Genomic DNA, 15,651 nt, shown 5'->3' on the forward strand with positions numbered 1-15,651 from the left:
GCTAGAGATGTGGGGTATTGCCAGAACAAATCTCAGGCACCTCATAACGTCACGGTACATTGACGGCATCTCCGAATCTTTTTACCTGCTTATATCATTTCCTCTTCATTGTTATTTTAATTTGTCCTCTGTCTTCTTTGTGTATTAAAGGAATAGTTTGACAGGTGCCTGTTTTCTTTCTTTCTGAGAGTTAGAAGATCAGATAGTCAAGAAATACACCAACATATAACTGCGTATACCCACAACATGTCGTTTTAACATGTTCATCAGCTTTAGAGCTGCTGGTGGGTGGATTTTGTTTCCTTTGGACAGAGCCAGGCTAGCTGTATCCCCGTTTCCAGTTGTGCTAAGCTAAGCTAACTGGCTGCTGGCTGTAGCTTCATATTTAGTGTACAGACATGAGAGTCAGTCTGAACATGTGATTCTCAGAGAGGAAGAGGAGAAGAGGATTTCACTAAATGTTGAACTGTTCCTTTAAGTACTGTGAGCTGCAATCACTGCATGCATTTGTTATTTAAATAAAAGATTATTAGATCTGGTTTCTGGGCGGTAAGAATTGTAAAACTGTAAAATCTTTGTGTGAATATACTCTTTACTGCTATTTTAATACTGTTGTTAATACTACTACTACTACTACTACTAATAATAATAATAATATTAATTAGAATAATGACTTATTCTGTTACTTGTATGTAGTTTTGCAGCACAGTGAATAGGCAACAACTGCTGACATCTTAAATCAACATACTAATAACTGTTAAGTCTGAAGACAATAAATAACCTATTTACTATTTTTGGGTTAATTGCGGTATGTGGACTTTTTGCTTAAATTCGTAACAAGTTTGTAACTATTAGTGGACTACACAGTCAGAAATGTATTTATTCTTAAACTTGACCATAAGTACATTTAGGTGTTTTGTTGGTAGAGCTTGTTGGAGAACAGCTTCAGCCAGGGAGTTTGGGTTACCTGCAGCGCCAACTCAGGGCAAAATAGTTAGTAATGGGGCGACCGGACGAGTTCACGCTCTCTGTGGGACTAAAAGAGACTAAAAATCAAACGTCTCGGGTTAAAACCTTGTTGCACAAACTCACCGTGTGTGTTAGGACACGCAGCTGCTAAATATTTTTCAACAAGTCGTTATTTCTTTATTGTTAAATCGTTTATTTTCAATCGTATTCGTGTTTTTAGTCAGGCGCCGCTCAGAACGCCTCTCTCCTCGGGCATTCTCTCGCCTCTTTGAACTGTGACCAATCAGACGGCCGCTCGAACCAAGCGGTCGTCTGATTGCTCGTAGCTCGGGGGAGGCAGGAGCTCATCTCGGCACGCGATTCGCGGGCTCTTTCGTCGCTCACGTGGCCCCGCTGCTGCCGTATAAAATGGCGGGCTTGGATTTGGAGTACAGTGAGAAGACACTAGCAGCTAGCAGCTAGTCTTAGCTAGTCTTAGCTAGTCTTAGCTAGTCTTAGCTAGTCTTAGCTAAAAGCCATAATTTAATTGAAGTCATGACTCATCAACCCGCGCATATACACTGACACACCCTCGGAGAGCTCGGCGGGGTCTCGTTTTTACGCACAGAGCGGGTTTCCGGGGATGTTTTAGTAGTTGTTTTTTCAGGGGGTGTGTTAGCTGCACGCGAGCTACTTCCTGCATGTTAGCCGAAGGTGGCTAGCTGAAGAAGCTAATTGTTTACCAGTTTGTTTCTTGACTAGTTTGAATTATTCATGACGGCACTCCGTGATTGGTGGAGTCGGCGCCAGGGGCGGGGTTAGAAAGAGTATTTGAATGTAGAAGGGAGGGGGAGTTAGCCACGACACACACATACAAACAGGTCTATTTATGTGTGTGGGGATAATATTGGTAACAACACACTCACAGTGAGACAGGTGGAGGTCTGTGGACGACAAGAAGTGGACTGTTTGTGGATTCTGCAGGACAGAGTGAGTATGATTGATTATTGATCGATAACTTATTAATGAAATCTGTGAGTTGGTCAAACGCTGGAAACAAGTTTCCCTCTCACCCTTTTTTATTTGCTGCCTTGAAAATGAGAATCATGAAAAACGGATTTAAACCTGAACTTTATGACAACATGTGACCACTGTCTTACTCTTAAACTTTCAAGCCAAGAAAATAGCGACCAAAAAATATGTTTACAACTTTCCTGAAATACTACCATTAGTCTATCGATCATTTTCTTGATTAATCTCCCAAAAACGTCAGAAAATAGTAAAAACAAATAGCAGTTTAAGTTGAGTTAAGTTTTCCTGATCTGTCTTCATAACTTGTTTTATTTATCAAACATTCAGGAGTCCAGTTAGCTGAAGTTATTAGTCAATAAATCAATTAGTCAATTGGCAGATAATTAATCAAGTCTTATAATCAAATAATTGTTTTATTTATTAAAGCTGAAACCATCAAATGTTTTTGCTCAAAGAACGACAAACAATCAATCAATTCTCAAAATAGTTGCTGATTAACTTTTGTCGGTTGACTAGATGATCAATCATTGTAGCTCTGATCACAAGTTGTGACAGTGATTTCAGTGTTTGCCTGTTGAACATCAGGGTACATTCACATGTACACAATAATACTTTATTACTTACTTACTAAATTATTAATTGATGATAGAAAATAGTTGATTCATTTTCTGATTGACTGATTGTTTCAGCTCTACTTGTAATTATCAAAAAATTTCTGTCGTCTCTCTGTGTAATAAACTGGTGAATCTGATTGGCCCTGCCTCCGGTCAACCACACTAACCCCGCCCCTCTCTCTGTAGATCACTGTGATTGGCTGATCTGTGCACAGGTGGAAGATGATGAGGATGTCACTGGACAAAGAGACTGTCCTTCCTCACAAGGTCAGCCCTGCCTCCGGCATCCTATCAGAGCAGCCACAGCTGGCTAAGACCTGCCCACTCCATCCTAAGAATGGCCTCCATCCACCTGGCAACAGCCAGACCCCTCTCACCACCTCCGCTCCCCCCACTCAGCGAATCGCAAAGAGGCGATACTCCATGGGCGTCGGGTTCAAGGGGCTGGCCAAGCGCCGTCGCCGAGCTAACAGTGACAGCCAATCAGAGCCCGTGCTGCCGAGTCACTTCCTGTTGGGTGGGAACATCTTTGACCCTCTGAACCTCAATTCGCTATTGGACGAAGATGTCAACAGGTGAGACACAACATTTACTTGATTAGTCAATAAGTAACAGTCCAGCAACAACCCAGTAACAGTCCTGTAACAGTCCTGTAACAGTCCTGTAACAGCCCTGTAACAACCCAGTAACAGTCCTGTAACAGCCCAGTAACAGTCCCCTAACTGTCCTGTAACAGTCCTCTAACAGCCCTGTAACAGCCCTGTAACAACCCAGTAACAGTCCTGTAACAGCCCAGTAAAAGTCCTCTAACAGTCCTAACAGTCCTGTAACAGCCCAATAACAACCCAGTAACAGCCCAGTAACAGTCCTCTAACAGTCCTCTAACAGCCCAGTAACAGTCCTCTAACAGCCCAGTAACAGTCTTGTAACAGCCCAGTAACAGTCCTGTAACAGCCCAGTAACAGCCCAGTAACAGTCCTGTAATAGCCCAGTAACAGTCCTGTAATAGCCCAGTAACAGTCCTGTAACAACCCAGTAACAGTCCTGTAATAGCCCAGTAACAGTCCTGTAATAGCCCAGTAACAGTCCTGTAATAGCCCAGTAACAGTCCTCTAACAGCCCAGTAACAGTCCTCTAACAACCCAGTAACAGTCTTGTAACAGCCCAGTAACAGTCCTCTAACAGCCCAGTAACAGTCCTGTAACAGCCCAGTAACAGTCTTGTAACAGCCCAGTAACAGTCCTGTAATAGCCCAGTAACAGTCCTGTAATAGCCCAGTAACAGCCTGTATGAAACGTTGATAAAATGTCTGACACATTGAGTTAACAGCTGTAGATAGTAAATCTGACACAACTGATTTTCTCCAGCTACTTGATCCAAATACTGAAGGTACTGATTTAAAAATATTAAGTTGAGAAATATAAATTATTGATCTGGTATCAATCAAGATAAACTGGAATTAACAGATACTCTGTTCTAGTAAAAGTCCGTGAGTATAATCAGTACATGTCCTTAAAGTATTCCAGCAGTCAGATGTCCCCTGTGTCTGTCCTCCTGTGTCTGTCCTCCTGTTATAGATTCTGTCATTAGAGGATTATTCCTCCTCATTAATGTGAAGCAGGATGTTACTGTTGGAGTTGAGGTGGAGCTCATTCTGAACTATCAGCTAATGATTATTAGTTCACTGTGGATGAATCAGCTGATTTTTTTCTCCATTAATGGATCGATTGTTTGGTCACAATGACCCAGAGCCCAAAGTGACGCCTTCACAAAGCTCCACATTATTAACAAGACGTTACAGTTATTAACAGCATTCAGAGGGAAAGCAGCACATCTGCATCTGAGCAGCTGGAACCACAAAATGGTTTCACATGTTCTTGTTGTTTTAAGTTTTAATTCCCTCCTCAGGGCGACCAATCAGGAGACACCAAAGTGCTCACCTCTGCCATCTCGGGGCGGAGACCCTGTAGAGATCCTGGTTCCCCGTGATATCACCGACCCCCTGAACCTGAAGGGAGGAGACAGGAAAGGGGACGAGGGAGTCCTGCTGTCCCCCTTGAAGTCCAGGAGGAGACACAGGAACAGACACCATGGAGTGGGGGGAGGAGAGAGGGAGGTGATACCAGCTCGACTGTTTCCCTCCACAGCCGGACTGGCAGGTGAGAATGAAACACCTGGGGCTTTACTGACACCTAGAGGACTCTTTTGACCAGAGGGCATTGTTCCTGTTAATAAGTTATGTTCATGTTGTTGCAGTTCCTCTGTTGATCAGAGAGGGCAGTGTTTCAGCGTCTCCTCTTCCCTGTGAACTCAATACGGCCATCACCTGTCGAGATGACGTAGCCCCGCCCCCCATCCTCCCCAGGAGACACACCCACCCCCCACCAGGCCACACCCACAAGCCTGGTAACCATGGTGACGGTCGCCAACGGAGACGACGCCGTACCACCTCGATGAGGTCAGCAGACAGCACTGCACACACCAATACCACAGCTCAACCAACCAAATTCCAGACGCCGCTGGTGGGAGGAGCTAAAGCTGGCAGGTGAGTGTTGCATAGAAAGTGAATTGAAATGCTGCGATCTGATAGGCTGCCTGGTCACATTACCTCTGTGCTGGCCCCTACAGGTGTGGAGGACCTCAGCCTGGCTCCGTTCAGCCACCAGCGAAGAAGAAGGACAAACACCGCTACCAGTACGGCAACCACAGCTGCTACTACGGCTACCACGGTTCCTACGGCGACAGGTGGGAGGGGCGAGTCGGGCCAGAGGAGGACCCACGGCTCCGCCTCCTGGAAGCCGATTGGTTCAGAGACAAGAATGTGCTGGATGTGGGTTGTGGCGCGGGTCACGTGACGCTGGCCGTTGCCCGGAGGTTTGGCCCTGCCCACATCCTGGGGGTGGAGCTAGATGAACGATTGGTCCACGCTGCCAAGCAGAATGTGAGGCACTTCCTGTCACATGAGCTGGTAGTGGAGATGAGGAGGAGGAGAGAACCGCTGGGACAGAGGGAGGAAGACGAGGAGGAGAAGAAGAAGGAGGACGTGATGGAGGAGTTTCAGCAGGCTCTGTCTCTCCTCTCCCTCCCCCTGTCGTTCAGGGTGAGTCGAGGTCCTCTCTCTGCTCCTCCTCTCCCCCTCCCTTCATCATCATCATCATCATCATTATCGTGTTCCTCCAGGTTCCCCAACAACATCACCTTCATACAGGTAAGGCTGTCACAGTAGAAGCTGTAGTTGACGTTTAATTGTAAAATTATTGATTGAATTGTCTTTTTCTGTTCATTTAGAAAAAAACAATTCAATCAGCAGCTGCTGACAGATCAACTGTTTGGTTCCACTGCACAACAGCTCTAAGCTGGGTTTAAACACACTGAAATGAAGCAGCAAACTGACCCCAGAGCTGCGGCCGTCTGCTATTCATTTTTTAAATAATTCTGTAATTATTTAGAGTAAACCTGATTAAACAGAATATATTAAAAGTAGAAGCAAATATGACTAAATATCAACATGTAAATAAGAATGAATAAACCTAGGGCTAAACCTCCCTTGATTGTGGAATCTAACGATCATGCAAAATGATCGTTCTGTGAATGATCCACCTGTTCACAGTCAAACCACACCCACATATATATGAGCCGCCGACCTCAGCACTGTGACATCATCACCCTGCTGACATCACCGCTGTGGCTCCTCCCACAGGGCGACTACGTGTCAGAACGGGAGGCATGGCCTGGGCGTGGCCTGTATGATGTCGTCATGTGTCTGGGCGTGACCAAGTGGGTGCAGCTGCAGGCAGGTGACGGGGGCGTGGTCAGACTATTCAGACGAGCCTATCAGAGCTTGTCGCCAGGCGGATTATTCATCCTGGAGCCACAACCATGGAGCAGCTACAGCCACAACAAGAGGGCCTCGGTAACATGTACACACTAAATACTAAAAATATATAAATATATGTAACAAAGACATATTTCTTCATACTTCAGTTGTTACAGTCCGTTGTCAACCTGATTTAAAGGATCTGTTTCTGTAGGAGGCGACGTATCGTCACTACAGAGCTGTGAGGCTGAGACCTGAACAGTTTACCTGCTACCTGACTGACAGTGTGGGCTTCACCTCATACAGACTCATCAAACACACAGGTACACACACACATACAGGTGTACACACACACATACAGGTGTACACATCCTGGGACACTAGAAAAGGCAGACACCATCAAAGCAGTTAACCCTTTCAGTCCCAGTTGTGTAAGCGAGGCTTGCACACAAACTGATGGGTCTACAGTGCATCCGGAAAGTATTCACGGCGCTTCACTTTTTCCACATTTTGTTATGTTACACCCTTATTCCAAAATGGATTAAATTAATTTTTTTCCTTAAAATTCTACACACAACACCCCATAATGACAATGTGAAAAAAGTTTTTTTGAAATTTTTGCAAATTTATTAAAAATAAAAAACTAAGAAATCACATGTACATAAGTATTCACAGCCTTTGCCATGAAGCTCAAAATTGAGCTCAGGTGCATCCTGTTTCCACTGATCATCCTTGAGATGTTTCTGCAGCTTAATTGGAGTCCACCTGTGGTAAATTCAGTTGATTGGACATGATTTGGAAAGGCACACACCTGTCTATATAAGGTCCCACAGTTGACAGTGCATGTCAGAGCACAAACCAAGCATGAAGTCAAAGGAATTGTCTGTAGACCTCCGAGACAGGATTGTCTCGAGGCACAAATCTGGGGAAGGTTACAGAAAAATTTCTGCTGCTTTGAAGGTCCCAATGAGCACAGTGGCCTCCATCATCCGTAAGTGGAAGAAGTTCGGAACCACCAGGACTCTTCCTAGAGCTGGCCGGCCATCTAAACTGAGTAATCGGGGGAGAAGGGCCTTAGTCAGGGAGGTGACCAAGAACCCGATGGTCACTCTGTCAGAGCTCCAGAGTTCCTCTGTGGAGAGAGGAGAACCTTCCAGAAGGACAACCATCTCTGCAGCAATCCACCAATCAGGCCTGTATGGTAGAGTGGCCAGACGGAAGCCACTCCTTAGTAAAAGGCACATAGCAGCCCGCCTGGAGTTTGCCAAAAGGCACCTGAAGGACTCTCAGACCATGAGAAACAAAATTCTCTGGTCTGATGAGACAAAGATTGAACTCTTTGGTGTGAATGCCAGGCGTCACGTTTGGAGGAAACCAGGCACCGCTCATCACCAGGCCAATACCATCCCTACAGTGAAGCATGGTGGTGGCAGCATCATGCTGTGGGGATGTTTTTCAGCGGCAGGAACTGGGAGACTAGTCAGGATAGAGGGAAAGATGAATGCAGCAAAGTACAGAGACATCCTGGATGAAAACCTGCTCCAGAGCGCTCTTGACCTCAGACTGGGGCGACGGTTTATCTTTCAGCAGGACAACGACCCTAAGCACACAGCCAAGATATCAAAGGAGTGGCTTCAGGACAACTCTGTGAATGTCCTTGAGTGGCCCAGCCAGAGCCCAGACTTGAATCCGATTGAACATCTCTGGAGAGATCTGAAAATGGCTGTGCACCGACGCTTCCCATCCAACCTGATGGAGCTTGAGAGGTGCTGCAAAGAGGAATGGGTGAAACTGCCCAAAGATAGGTGTGCCAAGCCTGTGGCATCATATTCAGAAAGACTTGAGGCTGTAATTGCTGCCAAAGGTGCATCAACAAAGTATTGAGCAAAGGCTGTGAATACTTATGTACATGTGATTTCTCAGGTTTTTTATTTTTAATAAATTTGCAAAAATCTCAAAAACTTTTTTCACGTTGTCATTATGGGGTGTTGTGTGTAGAATTTTGAGGAAAAAAATGAATTTAATCCATTTTGGTATAAGGCTGCAACATAACAAAATGTGGAAAAAGTGAAGCGCTGTGAATACTTTCCGGATGCACTGTATCTCGCTGTCAATCAGCATATCAATAACCCAGGTCTTAATGAACAAAGTGAACCGTCACACTTGGCTGTAACTCCCCCCTGTGTGTTGCTATAGTAATCCTGTCATCACTTCTGGTTGTGTCCCACCCAACTATTCCCATTGTAGGTGTTGACCTTTGACCCCTGTGAATCTTGTCGTTTTACTTTATGATTTCTCTCCTGTGTTTTTATTGATTAAAACCTCCTAGACATCCCTACACGCCTTCACAATCTGATCCTAAAGTTGGCATGTTTATATAATCAATAAATCTTAAATAAATAAATCTTCAAACGGTCCTTCAGTTACTCTGAAACAGAAAATGTGACACGTCCATGTTTGAAGCTTTAATGACTGAACCGGTTAATGTGGGTTGTTCAGGTTTGGATGAAACCTGATCCCATTAATGACGTCTGATTTGATTGGTGCATCCTGATGATGCGGGTACACTGTACAGGTACACACATGATGACAGCGTGTGTGTGTTTCCAGGTAACCAGCGGCCGATCTACCTGTTCCACAAAGGCCCCGCCCAGAGGAAGTGAGGTCACCGGAACTCTCTGAGACGTGTCACATCCTGTTGGCTCAACAGGCGAGCCAGTTTGACTATTTGATGACATCACAGAGGAGAACAACCTGTCTGATTGGACAGCAGGCTTTCTGTGAATGTGACTGGTTGACAAAGACTTGTCAAGCCAAAGCAAAGGATTGTGTGTGATTGTGGTCACTCCGTGTGACCTCTGGTCACGGACTCTGATTGGACACTGGATGCTGACAGGAAGTGACACGTCCAGGCCGTTGCAGGTTGTTCTTCAAAGCATTTTGTTGTTTAATTTTTTTGTGAAAATAAAGAGAATTTATCTGCTGCTGGTTTATTGATCATTTGGAGTCAATTAAAGCTGCAAGTAACAGCACATTTATTTTCAGTTGTTTGGTCTTTAAAATGTCTGAAAACATGACTGCTTCAAACGTCTCATTCTGTCCAAAACCCTAAAATATTCAGAACTGACACACCGGAGACACTGAAGACACACCGGAGACATGGAAGACATTGCAGCAGTGGCTGATAAGTTTAGTTTTTAGAGTTATCTAATAATAAAACATCCCAAACTGGACAGGGCCAGCCTCCGTCACAGCCCCAGCTCTTGCCCTGCCTCGTTTCCATGGTAACCGTGGCGGGGGGCATGGCCTGGAAGGTCCAAGGTCATCCCGTCTGCTCTCTCTGTGCTGTCGTCCATTACTTGAGGAAACTCTGCGTCGATCTCTTCTCTGACCCCTCCCTCCTCTACAGCTGCCAAGCCCATGTCGCCGTCCGGTCCACCCACATCCGTAATGGGCCCGCCCCCCTCTCCGATGGCTCCACCCAGGCCAGCAGCAGCTTCACCGGCAGTGAGACTGAGTCCTCGTCCACCGAGTCGAACTTGACTCAGGAGGTGGTGAAAGGTCCACAGCAGAGCCTGTGAGAGGGGTGGGGTCAAAGAAAGGAGGGAGGAGTCAAAGAAAGGAAGGTGTAAGTTTTATTTAATGGAGTCGATTTGTGTTCGACACCTGAAAATAAATCAGCACAGAAAATTAACAGCGATTGTTCATCTTGTTGACATTTTAATCCATTAAAATTGTTGAAAAAATGTCTGTCTAAAATGTTTAATATAAATATTTGTAGACAATCAAGTCAATAAAAAACATGTCATAACATATAATACTTTGAAGATGTTCCATCACAAATATTGTGAACACTGATTAATATACTGAGAGCGTAGTTTAGACGACAGTTTGAATCAAGACTTCAAGGACTTGAAGCACAGTTTTAATTAATGTTATGTAGAATTTATATTTATATAGTTTATAATCATTTGTTTTGTCATTTAGTGGGTATAAATAACTGATGACATTTACGCTAACTGCCCCCCACTTTTATTTATTATTATTAATTAATTAATAAATTTTTCCCAGAATGCAATTGATTGAGCGTTTCTCCTAATATATTTTTACCGGGTGTCGGCTCTCTCTGCTCCCCACGCTGTCGTCACCGGTGTCTCTCTCTCCCAGTAAGACCAGTTCATTGAGCCACAGACTGCTGTTCCTGTTACTGGGAGACTGGAGGAGCTCCGAGCTCTGACACACACACTCATTGTTACTGAAACTGAAATCATCAGATTGATTAGATTGATCAGGTTTGATTGACAGCTCACCTCCTGGGAGGAGTCCATCTGCTCCACAGCCTGCAGATATGACATCATACACACTATGACATCACACATCACATGGAGAAATTCTCTCTGTCCTAATAAGAGTTCATTTCTAAGATCATGAACAGTCTATTGATTGAACAAAACAAAATAATATGACATCACACAGTATGACACAGTCAAACAGGAGCATGACATCACATGTAATGTGAACTCTGTGTGTGTGTGTGGCACCGTGTTCTCCAGCTTCTGTCGTTCTCTCAGCTGTTGAGGACCCTGTAAAAATCAACCAGTCACTTCAGTACACAGCTGATTGGTTACATTCTGCTATGATGTCATTACTTTTTTATCTCATGTGTTCCGACCAATCAGCAGCCTCAGATTTAAAGTGTGTTGGGCTGCAGTTCCTCAGATGTCCACTAGATGCTGCTGTGATCAAACTATTGAAGTGAATTGGAAAGTCAGTATACTTTTTTACATGATGAGCTCTCAGCAGATTCACTGGGCTTCTTCACTGATTAATTATTAATAAGAGTTCCTCTAATGAGATAAAGATGGTAGGTTTGTGGGATTACAGTCAACACAAATGAGAGAAAAGTCAGTAGAAGTTCTGCATGATGGCACTAACATTGTACACACTGAACTGGAGTGACTGTTGACATCACAGCTGAGGATAGAGACACAAAGCTGTCACATGATGTGTTGTGATATCACATGTCATGTGTGACCTCACCGGGTGTCGGCTCTCTCTGCTCCCCACGCTGTCGTCTCCGGTGTCTCTCTCTTCCAGTAAGACCAGTTCATTGAGCCACAGACTGCTGTTCCTGTTACTGGGAGACTGGAGGAGCTCCGAGCTCTGACACACACACACACACACGCAGTCTGTCTAACATTCATTGTTATTTAAACTGATCACATTGATTAGATTGATCAGGTTTGATTGACAGCTCACCTCCTGGGAGGAGTCCATCTGCTCCACACATAATTAATATTATATATTATATAATAATTAATTAGCTGTGTGTGAGCCGGACCACAGGACCAGACTTCATTCAAATTTTCACCAATTAAAGATAAATACACCTTGTCCTCAAAGCCTTCCATCGAATCAATGTATTTAGTCATATTCAGGTGAAAACTGTATTTAGATCATAGATGGACACTGTAACTCAAATGACCTCTGACCTCAGAACTCTGGCTTGACTCGGAGAAAACTGATGAGGAAGAGGAAGAAGAAGAGGAGGATGTTTTCTGTTGATGGACATCAGGAATGGCAGTAGGCTGCAGACAAAGAGGTATTGTTCTCCGTAATGACATCACAATGTGTGTGCGTGTGTTTCTGACTTAGGCTACCTTCTGGGACACATTTCACATTTGAAATGACACATTTCTGCTGGCGTCTGTCTCTGACAGAACAAACAACTGTGAAACACTGAAGCAATTCTAACATTTCATGAAATCAGTTCATTTAAATGGAATCACTGCGATTGAGTAAATGTTTTTACATCAAGTTAAGCTTTTGTGAACACATTTGTTCTTTTGACCAATAGCAATCCATCCTGGGGAGACTCTCAACAGGCCGCTATGACGAGCAGAACCTGGTCCTGAGACCTAAATGTCAGGAAGAGTAAACGTTTTAGTATGTTCCTGGCTGACTAGCGTGTTAGCTGCTCACCAGCTGTAGTAGTTCACAAAGATGAACTTCACTGTGACACTTCCTGGTCTTTCTGGTAACTACTGCTAACACTACAGCTACTGCTAATGTAACTGTAATGTAACTGTAGCTAACACTGTTAGCTACCACTAATGCTTCGTGTGTTCAGACACATCAGCCTCTTCTTTAAAGCAGACGACTCATAGGCTGCAGGTGGACTACAGGTGTGCAGGACTACAGGTGTGTAGGTGGACTGCAGGTGTGCAGGACTACAGGTGTGCAGGTGGACTACAGGTGTGCAGGACTACAGGTGTGCAGGTGGACGACAGGTGTGCAGATAAGTTGATGAAATAGTTCAAATGAGCTTCACCTCATCCAGCAACATTAAAATGCTGCTTACATTTTAACACATTATATATATATATATATATATGTATTTTTGACTTTTACTTGTACTGCAGTATGTTTACACTGTGGTATTAAAGTACGTGAATATATCTTCAAGTACTGTTCACAGTGCCCAGTAATACTACACATAATTCTAGTACCACTACTACTACTACTACTACCAGTACTACAGTTATACATGTTGTGTACTCACTGTTGTTTGGTCCAGTTGTTGTTGAAGAATGGGTTCCCATGGTAACTGTATATAACGCACACAGAGTTATTCATCACTCACATCTCTAATTAATGAACTGATCAGGAGATCAATAGACAGGATTCTTACAGGGCCAGCCTGGTTCTGATCCAGTAGACAGACCATCATCACAAACATCCACATCCTGGACAATACTCAACTAACTGGTCCAACTAACTGGTCCACACTGGGAGAAGAAGGTCAGTCCTTCTGGTCTGGATCAGTCTAGGTCTGGGGGTCCTGCAGGTTCTGACTGAGTCTCGCTCTGATGAGTCGTCTCTTTTATTGTCTCTTGAGCAGGAAGTGACCTGTCATCGTCTCATCTTTTGACCCCGCCCCCCTCCTACTGACAGCCACCCATCAACAAAAACCACCTGATTTAAATGTGTGTGTGTGTGTGTGTAGTCAGATATTTTTAAAAACTCTTATAATAACAAAAACCAGACTGACAGCTTCTTTGTGAAAAACCTCCTCAGTTCATTTACTTAAGTAAAAGTATCAATGCCACGCAGTAAAAATACTCTGTTACAAGTAAAACTCCTCTGTTGGTACTTCAGTAAAAGTACGTAAGTATGATCAGCAAAGTGTACTTAAAGTATCAAAAGTAAATATATTACCTGTCAGTGATATACTGTATATTATTGAATGTGATGCCGCAGCAAGTCGAGGTGGATTTTTCTGAATTCCTCAGATTCACATTCGCGCTTCATTTTAACACCTTTAACAAATGAACGATTTTAACCACCAGCCCCTGAAATAATCAGATCAATGCATCGTAACGGCTGTGTCATAAAGTAATTCATAAACCTTTAATAAAAGATTTATAACACACTGTACGGCAGTTGTAAGCGGATATAAAGACTCTCAAGTGTTTATTAATGTCTCCATCAATAAGTCCTAAATATGAAACATCTAACAACTACACAAATGAACAAGTTAGGACTCAGTTGTTGGTAGATATATTAATAATAAAGTCCCTATATGTTCATGGTGTCTGCATACCTCTGGCCGTGTCGTGTGTTCCAGATGTGTTTATCAGAGTCAGACTGATGGAGCTGCGGTGAACCAGCAGACAACACAACAACACAAGCAGCTGACAGTAAACACATTTCACAAGCAGGAAGATTTACTGCCACCCCCCCCCCCCCCCCCCCAACACACACACACACAAGTCAAGTCACAACAGCATAAAACAGAAAATATGAAGATATAATATACAGATGATATAATAAACAGAATACATAACAAACTTACAGTTAAAGTAAAAAGAGAACAGCAGATCATGATGTGCAGTTTGATTGGCTGATACTGAACTCATCCCACTGCTCAACCAATCATCAGTGATTTAACATGGAGACAAAATGGTGTCATCACCTCAGCATTAGCATATCTGTTTTTCATTTAACTAACCTTTTGCTTTAAATGAGTCAGCTTGAAACTGAGAGTTAAAGTCAGCCAGCTAGCTACCGCTAATAAAACCTGCTAGTGACAGTAGCGACAATCATTTCAGCGACTGGAAATAAGAGGCTTTTTTTGTTTACTTCTGTCACGACCAATTGTTCTAAAAATGACTATGAGTGTTGATGGTAAATCTGCACTGTTATCAATGTAAACTGCAAGGTTGTTCCTCACAGCCAAGAAAATGGAGAAACAGCAAGGATATAAAACACTGGAAAAGAAATAAGATGATGTTTAAAAAGTCCCAGCAATGAACCAGATGGAATAAATAAACGAACCTGATCTGCTGCTGCATTCAGGTGCAAACAAATGAGGAATAAAGACATTCTTGCTCACTACTCCAGCAGTGTACCAAATTCTTTACTTGATAATGTTTAGTCGACATGACCGTTTATCTAATTACAGTACATAAAGTTTGATGATGATTGATAATGAAAAGGTAGAACAATTTGTTACATCGTGAGTGCATGTTTTGTGAACCCTGATCAAACCTCCACCAGACCGTGCTCACCTGACAGCAAAACAAATCATCCACACTAGTTGGTTTCCTCGCTGCTGCTCTGAGCTGGACTAGCCGTCACTACGCTAACTCTTGTCTGCTTCCTGCTAGATTGGCGACTGACCATCTGTTGATTTCTGTCCGCATCATACCGACTGTTAAAGAAGTAGCGGAGTGGGCTTGACGAAACATTTTGATTGTGATGAAATGGTTGTGGTGTCTCATTTTGATGACGTCTGGTCGTTAGCATCAGTTCTAGCTCCAGAGCTAACATGCATGCTAGGAAGACAAGTGGTATACAAAGTAGCAGTGGTGGGGTCTGCTTCAATGCTAACATTGTTACTAGAATCAGCGCCCTATACACCGCTATCAAGTTTGGTATCCATGCTAGTAGTGTTGGTTCTGTCCTCTACAGTGGGGTTAGCTCTAGCTAGCATCAGAGTTTGCACCTGTAGGGACCTTGATCGACTCTCCCTGACTGATCTCGGAGCTGGAGCTGAAGTTCATACCAAAACTGGGATTATAGTTAGACTCTGGACTGAGATTAGAATCAGAAATTGGCATGGGATTAGGATGAAGCTCTCTGCTCTGAGAGTTGTTCCCTGAATCAAGTTCTGGAGAGTCTGACTTAGATCCAGAGTCTGACGAATCAGACTCTGATTCTGAGCTAAAACGTCCAGAC

At 43.7% G+C, this 15,651-nt stretch overlaps 2 protein-coding genes across 3 annotated transcripts; one reads left to right on the forward strand and one right to left on the reverse strand.

Annotated features, from left to right (window-relative positions):
• Window positions 1-1,442: 1,442 nt before the first annotated feature.
• LOC139306101 (7SK snRNA methylphosphate capping enzyme-like) lies at window positions 1,443-9,395 on the forward strand. Its single transcript, XM_070930063.1, has 8 exons — window positions 1,443-1,938; window positions 2,781-3,169; window positions 4,503-4,753; window positions 4,851-5,139; window positions 5,223-5,802; window positions 6,295-6,507; window positions 6,626-6,734; window positions 9,022-9,395. Exons 2-8 carry the CDS (start codon window positions 2,817-2,819, stop codon window positions 9,072-9,074), a joined length of 1,848 nt encoding a protein of 615 aa, XP_070786164.1. The 5' UTR covers window positions 1,443-1,938; window positions 2,781-2,816; the 3' UTR covers window positions 9,075-9,395.
• On the reverse strand, window positions 9,386-13,237 carry LOC139306103 (uncharacterized). 2 transcript variants are annotated; one of them, XM_070930064.1, is made up of 8 exons: window positions 13,103-13,237; window positions 12,974-13,018; window positions 11,904-11,999; window positions 11,452-11,574; window positions 10,953-10,994; window positions 10,722-10,751; window positions 10,522-10,644; window positions 9,386-9,986 (listed from the first exon to the last, which is right to left on the reverse strand). In XM_070930064.1, exons 1-8 carry the CDS (start codon window positions 13,154-13,156, stop codon window positions 9,660-9,662), a joined length of 840 nt encoding a protein of 279 aa, XP_070786165.1. In that variant the 5' UTR covers window positions 13,157-13,237; the 3' UTR covers window positions 9,386-9,659. The 2 variants fall into 2 exon arrangements, with proteins under 2 accessions (XP_070786165.1, XP_070786166.1); XM_070930065.1 differs by lacking the exons at window positions 11,904-11,999; window positions 12,974-13,018; window positions 13,103-13,237 and adding an exon at window positions 11,671-11,692.
• Between the last annotated feature and the right edge of the window lie 2,414 nt (window positions 13,238-15,651).

This window comes from Enoplosus armatus, chromosome 23 (assembly GCF_043641665.1).
Source record: "Enoplosus armatus isolate fEnoArm2 chromosome 23, fEnoArm2.hap1, whole genome shotgun sequence".
NCBI classification, from domain to species: domain Eukaryota; kingdom Metazoa; phylum Chordata; class Actinopteri; order Centrarchiformes; family Enoplosidae; genus Enoplosus; species Enoplosus armatus.

What these genes read in the sequence shown, in the direction of transcription:
- LOC139306101 (XM_070930063.1), top strand. Translation starts at nt 2,817, where the DNA reads ATGATGAGGATGTCACTGGACAAAGAGACTGTCCTTCCTCACAAGGTC. An exon ending in CTCCACAGCCGGACTGGCAG is followed by an intron (nt 4,754 to 4,850) that starts GTGAGAATGAAA and finishes ATGTTGTTGCAG; the next exon opens with TTCCTCTGTTGATCAGAGAG. An exon ending in ACAACATCACCTTCATACAG is followed by an intron (nt 5,803 to 6,294) that starts GTAAGGCTGTCA and finishes CTCCTCCCACAG; the next exon opens with GGCGACTACGTGTCAGAACG.
- LOC139306103 (XM_070930064.1), bottom strand. Translation starts at nt 13,156, where the DNA reads ATGTGGATGTTTGTGATGATGGTCTGTCTACTGGATCAGAACCAGGCT. An exon ending in AGTCAAGCCAGAGTTCTGAG is followed by an intron (nt 11,575 to 11,903) that starts GTCAGAGGTCAT and finishes TGTGTGTGTCAG; the next exon opens with AGCTCGGAGCTCCTCCAGTC. An exon ending in GCAGAGAGAGCCGACACCCG is followed by an intron (nt 9,987 to 10,521) that starts GTAAAAATATAT and finishes CCCCTCTCACAG; the next exon opens with GCTCTGCTGTGGACCTTTCA.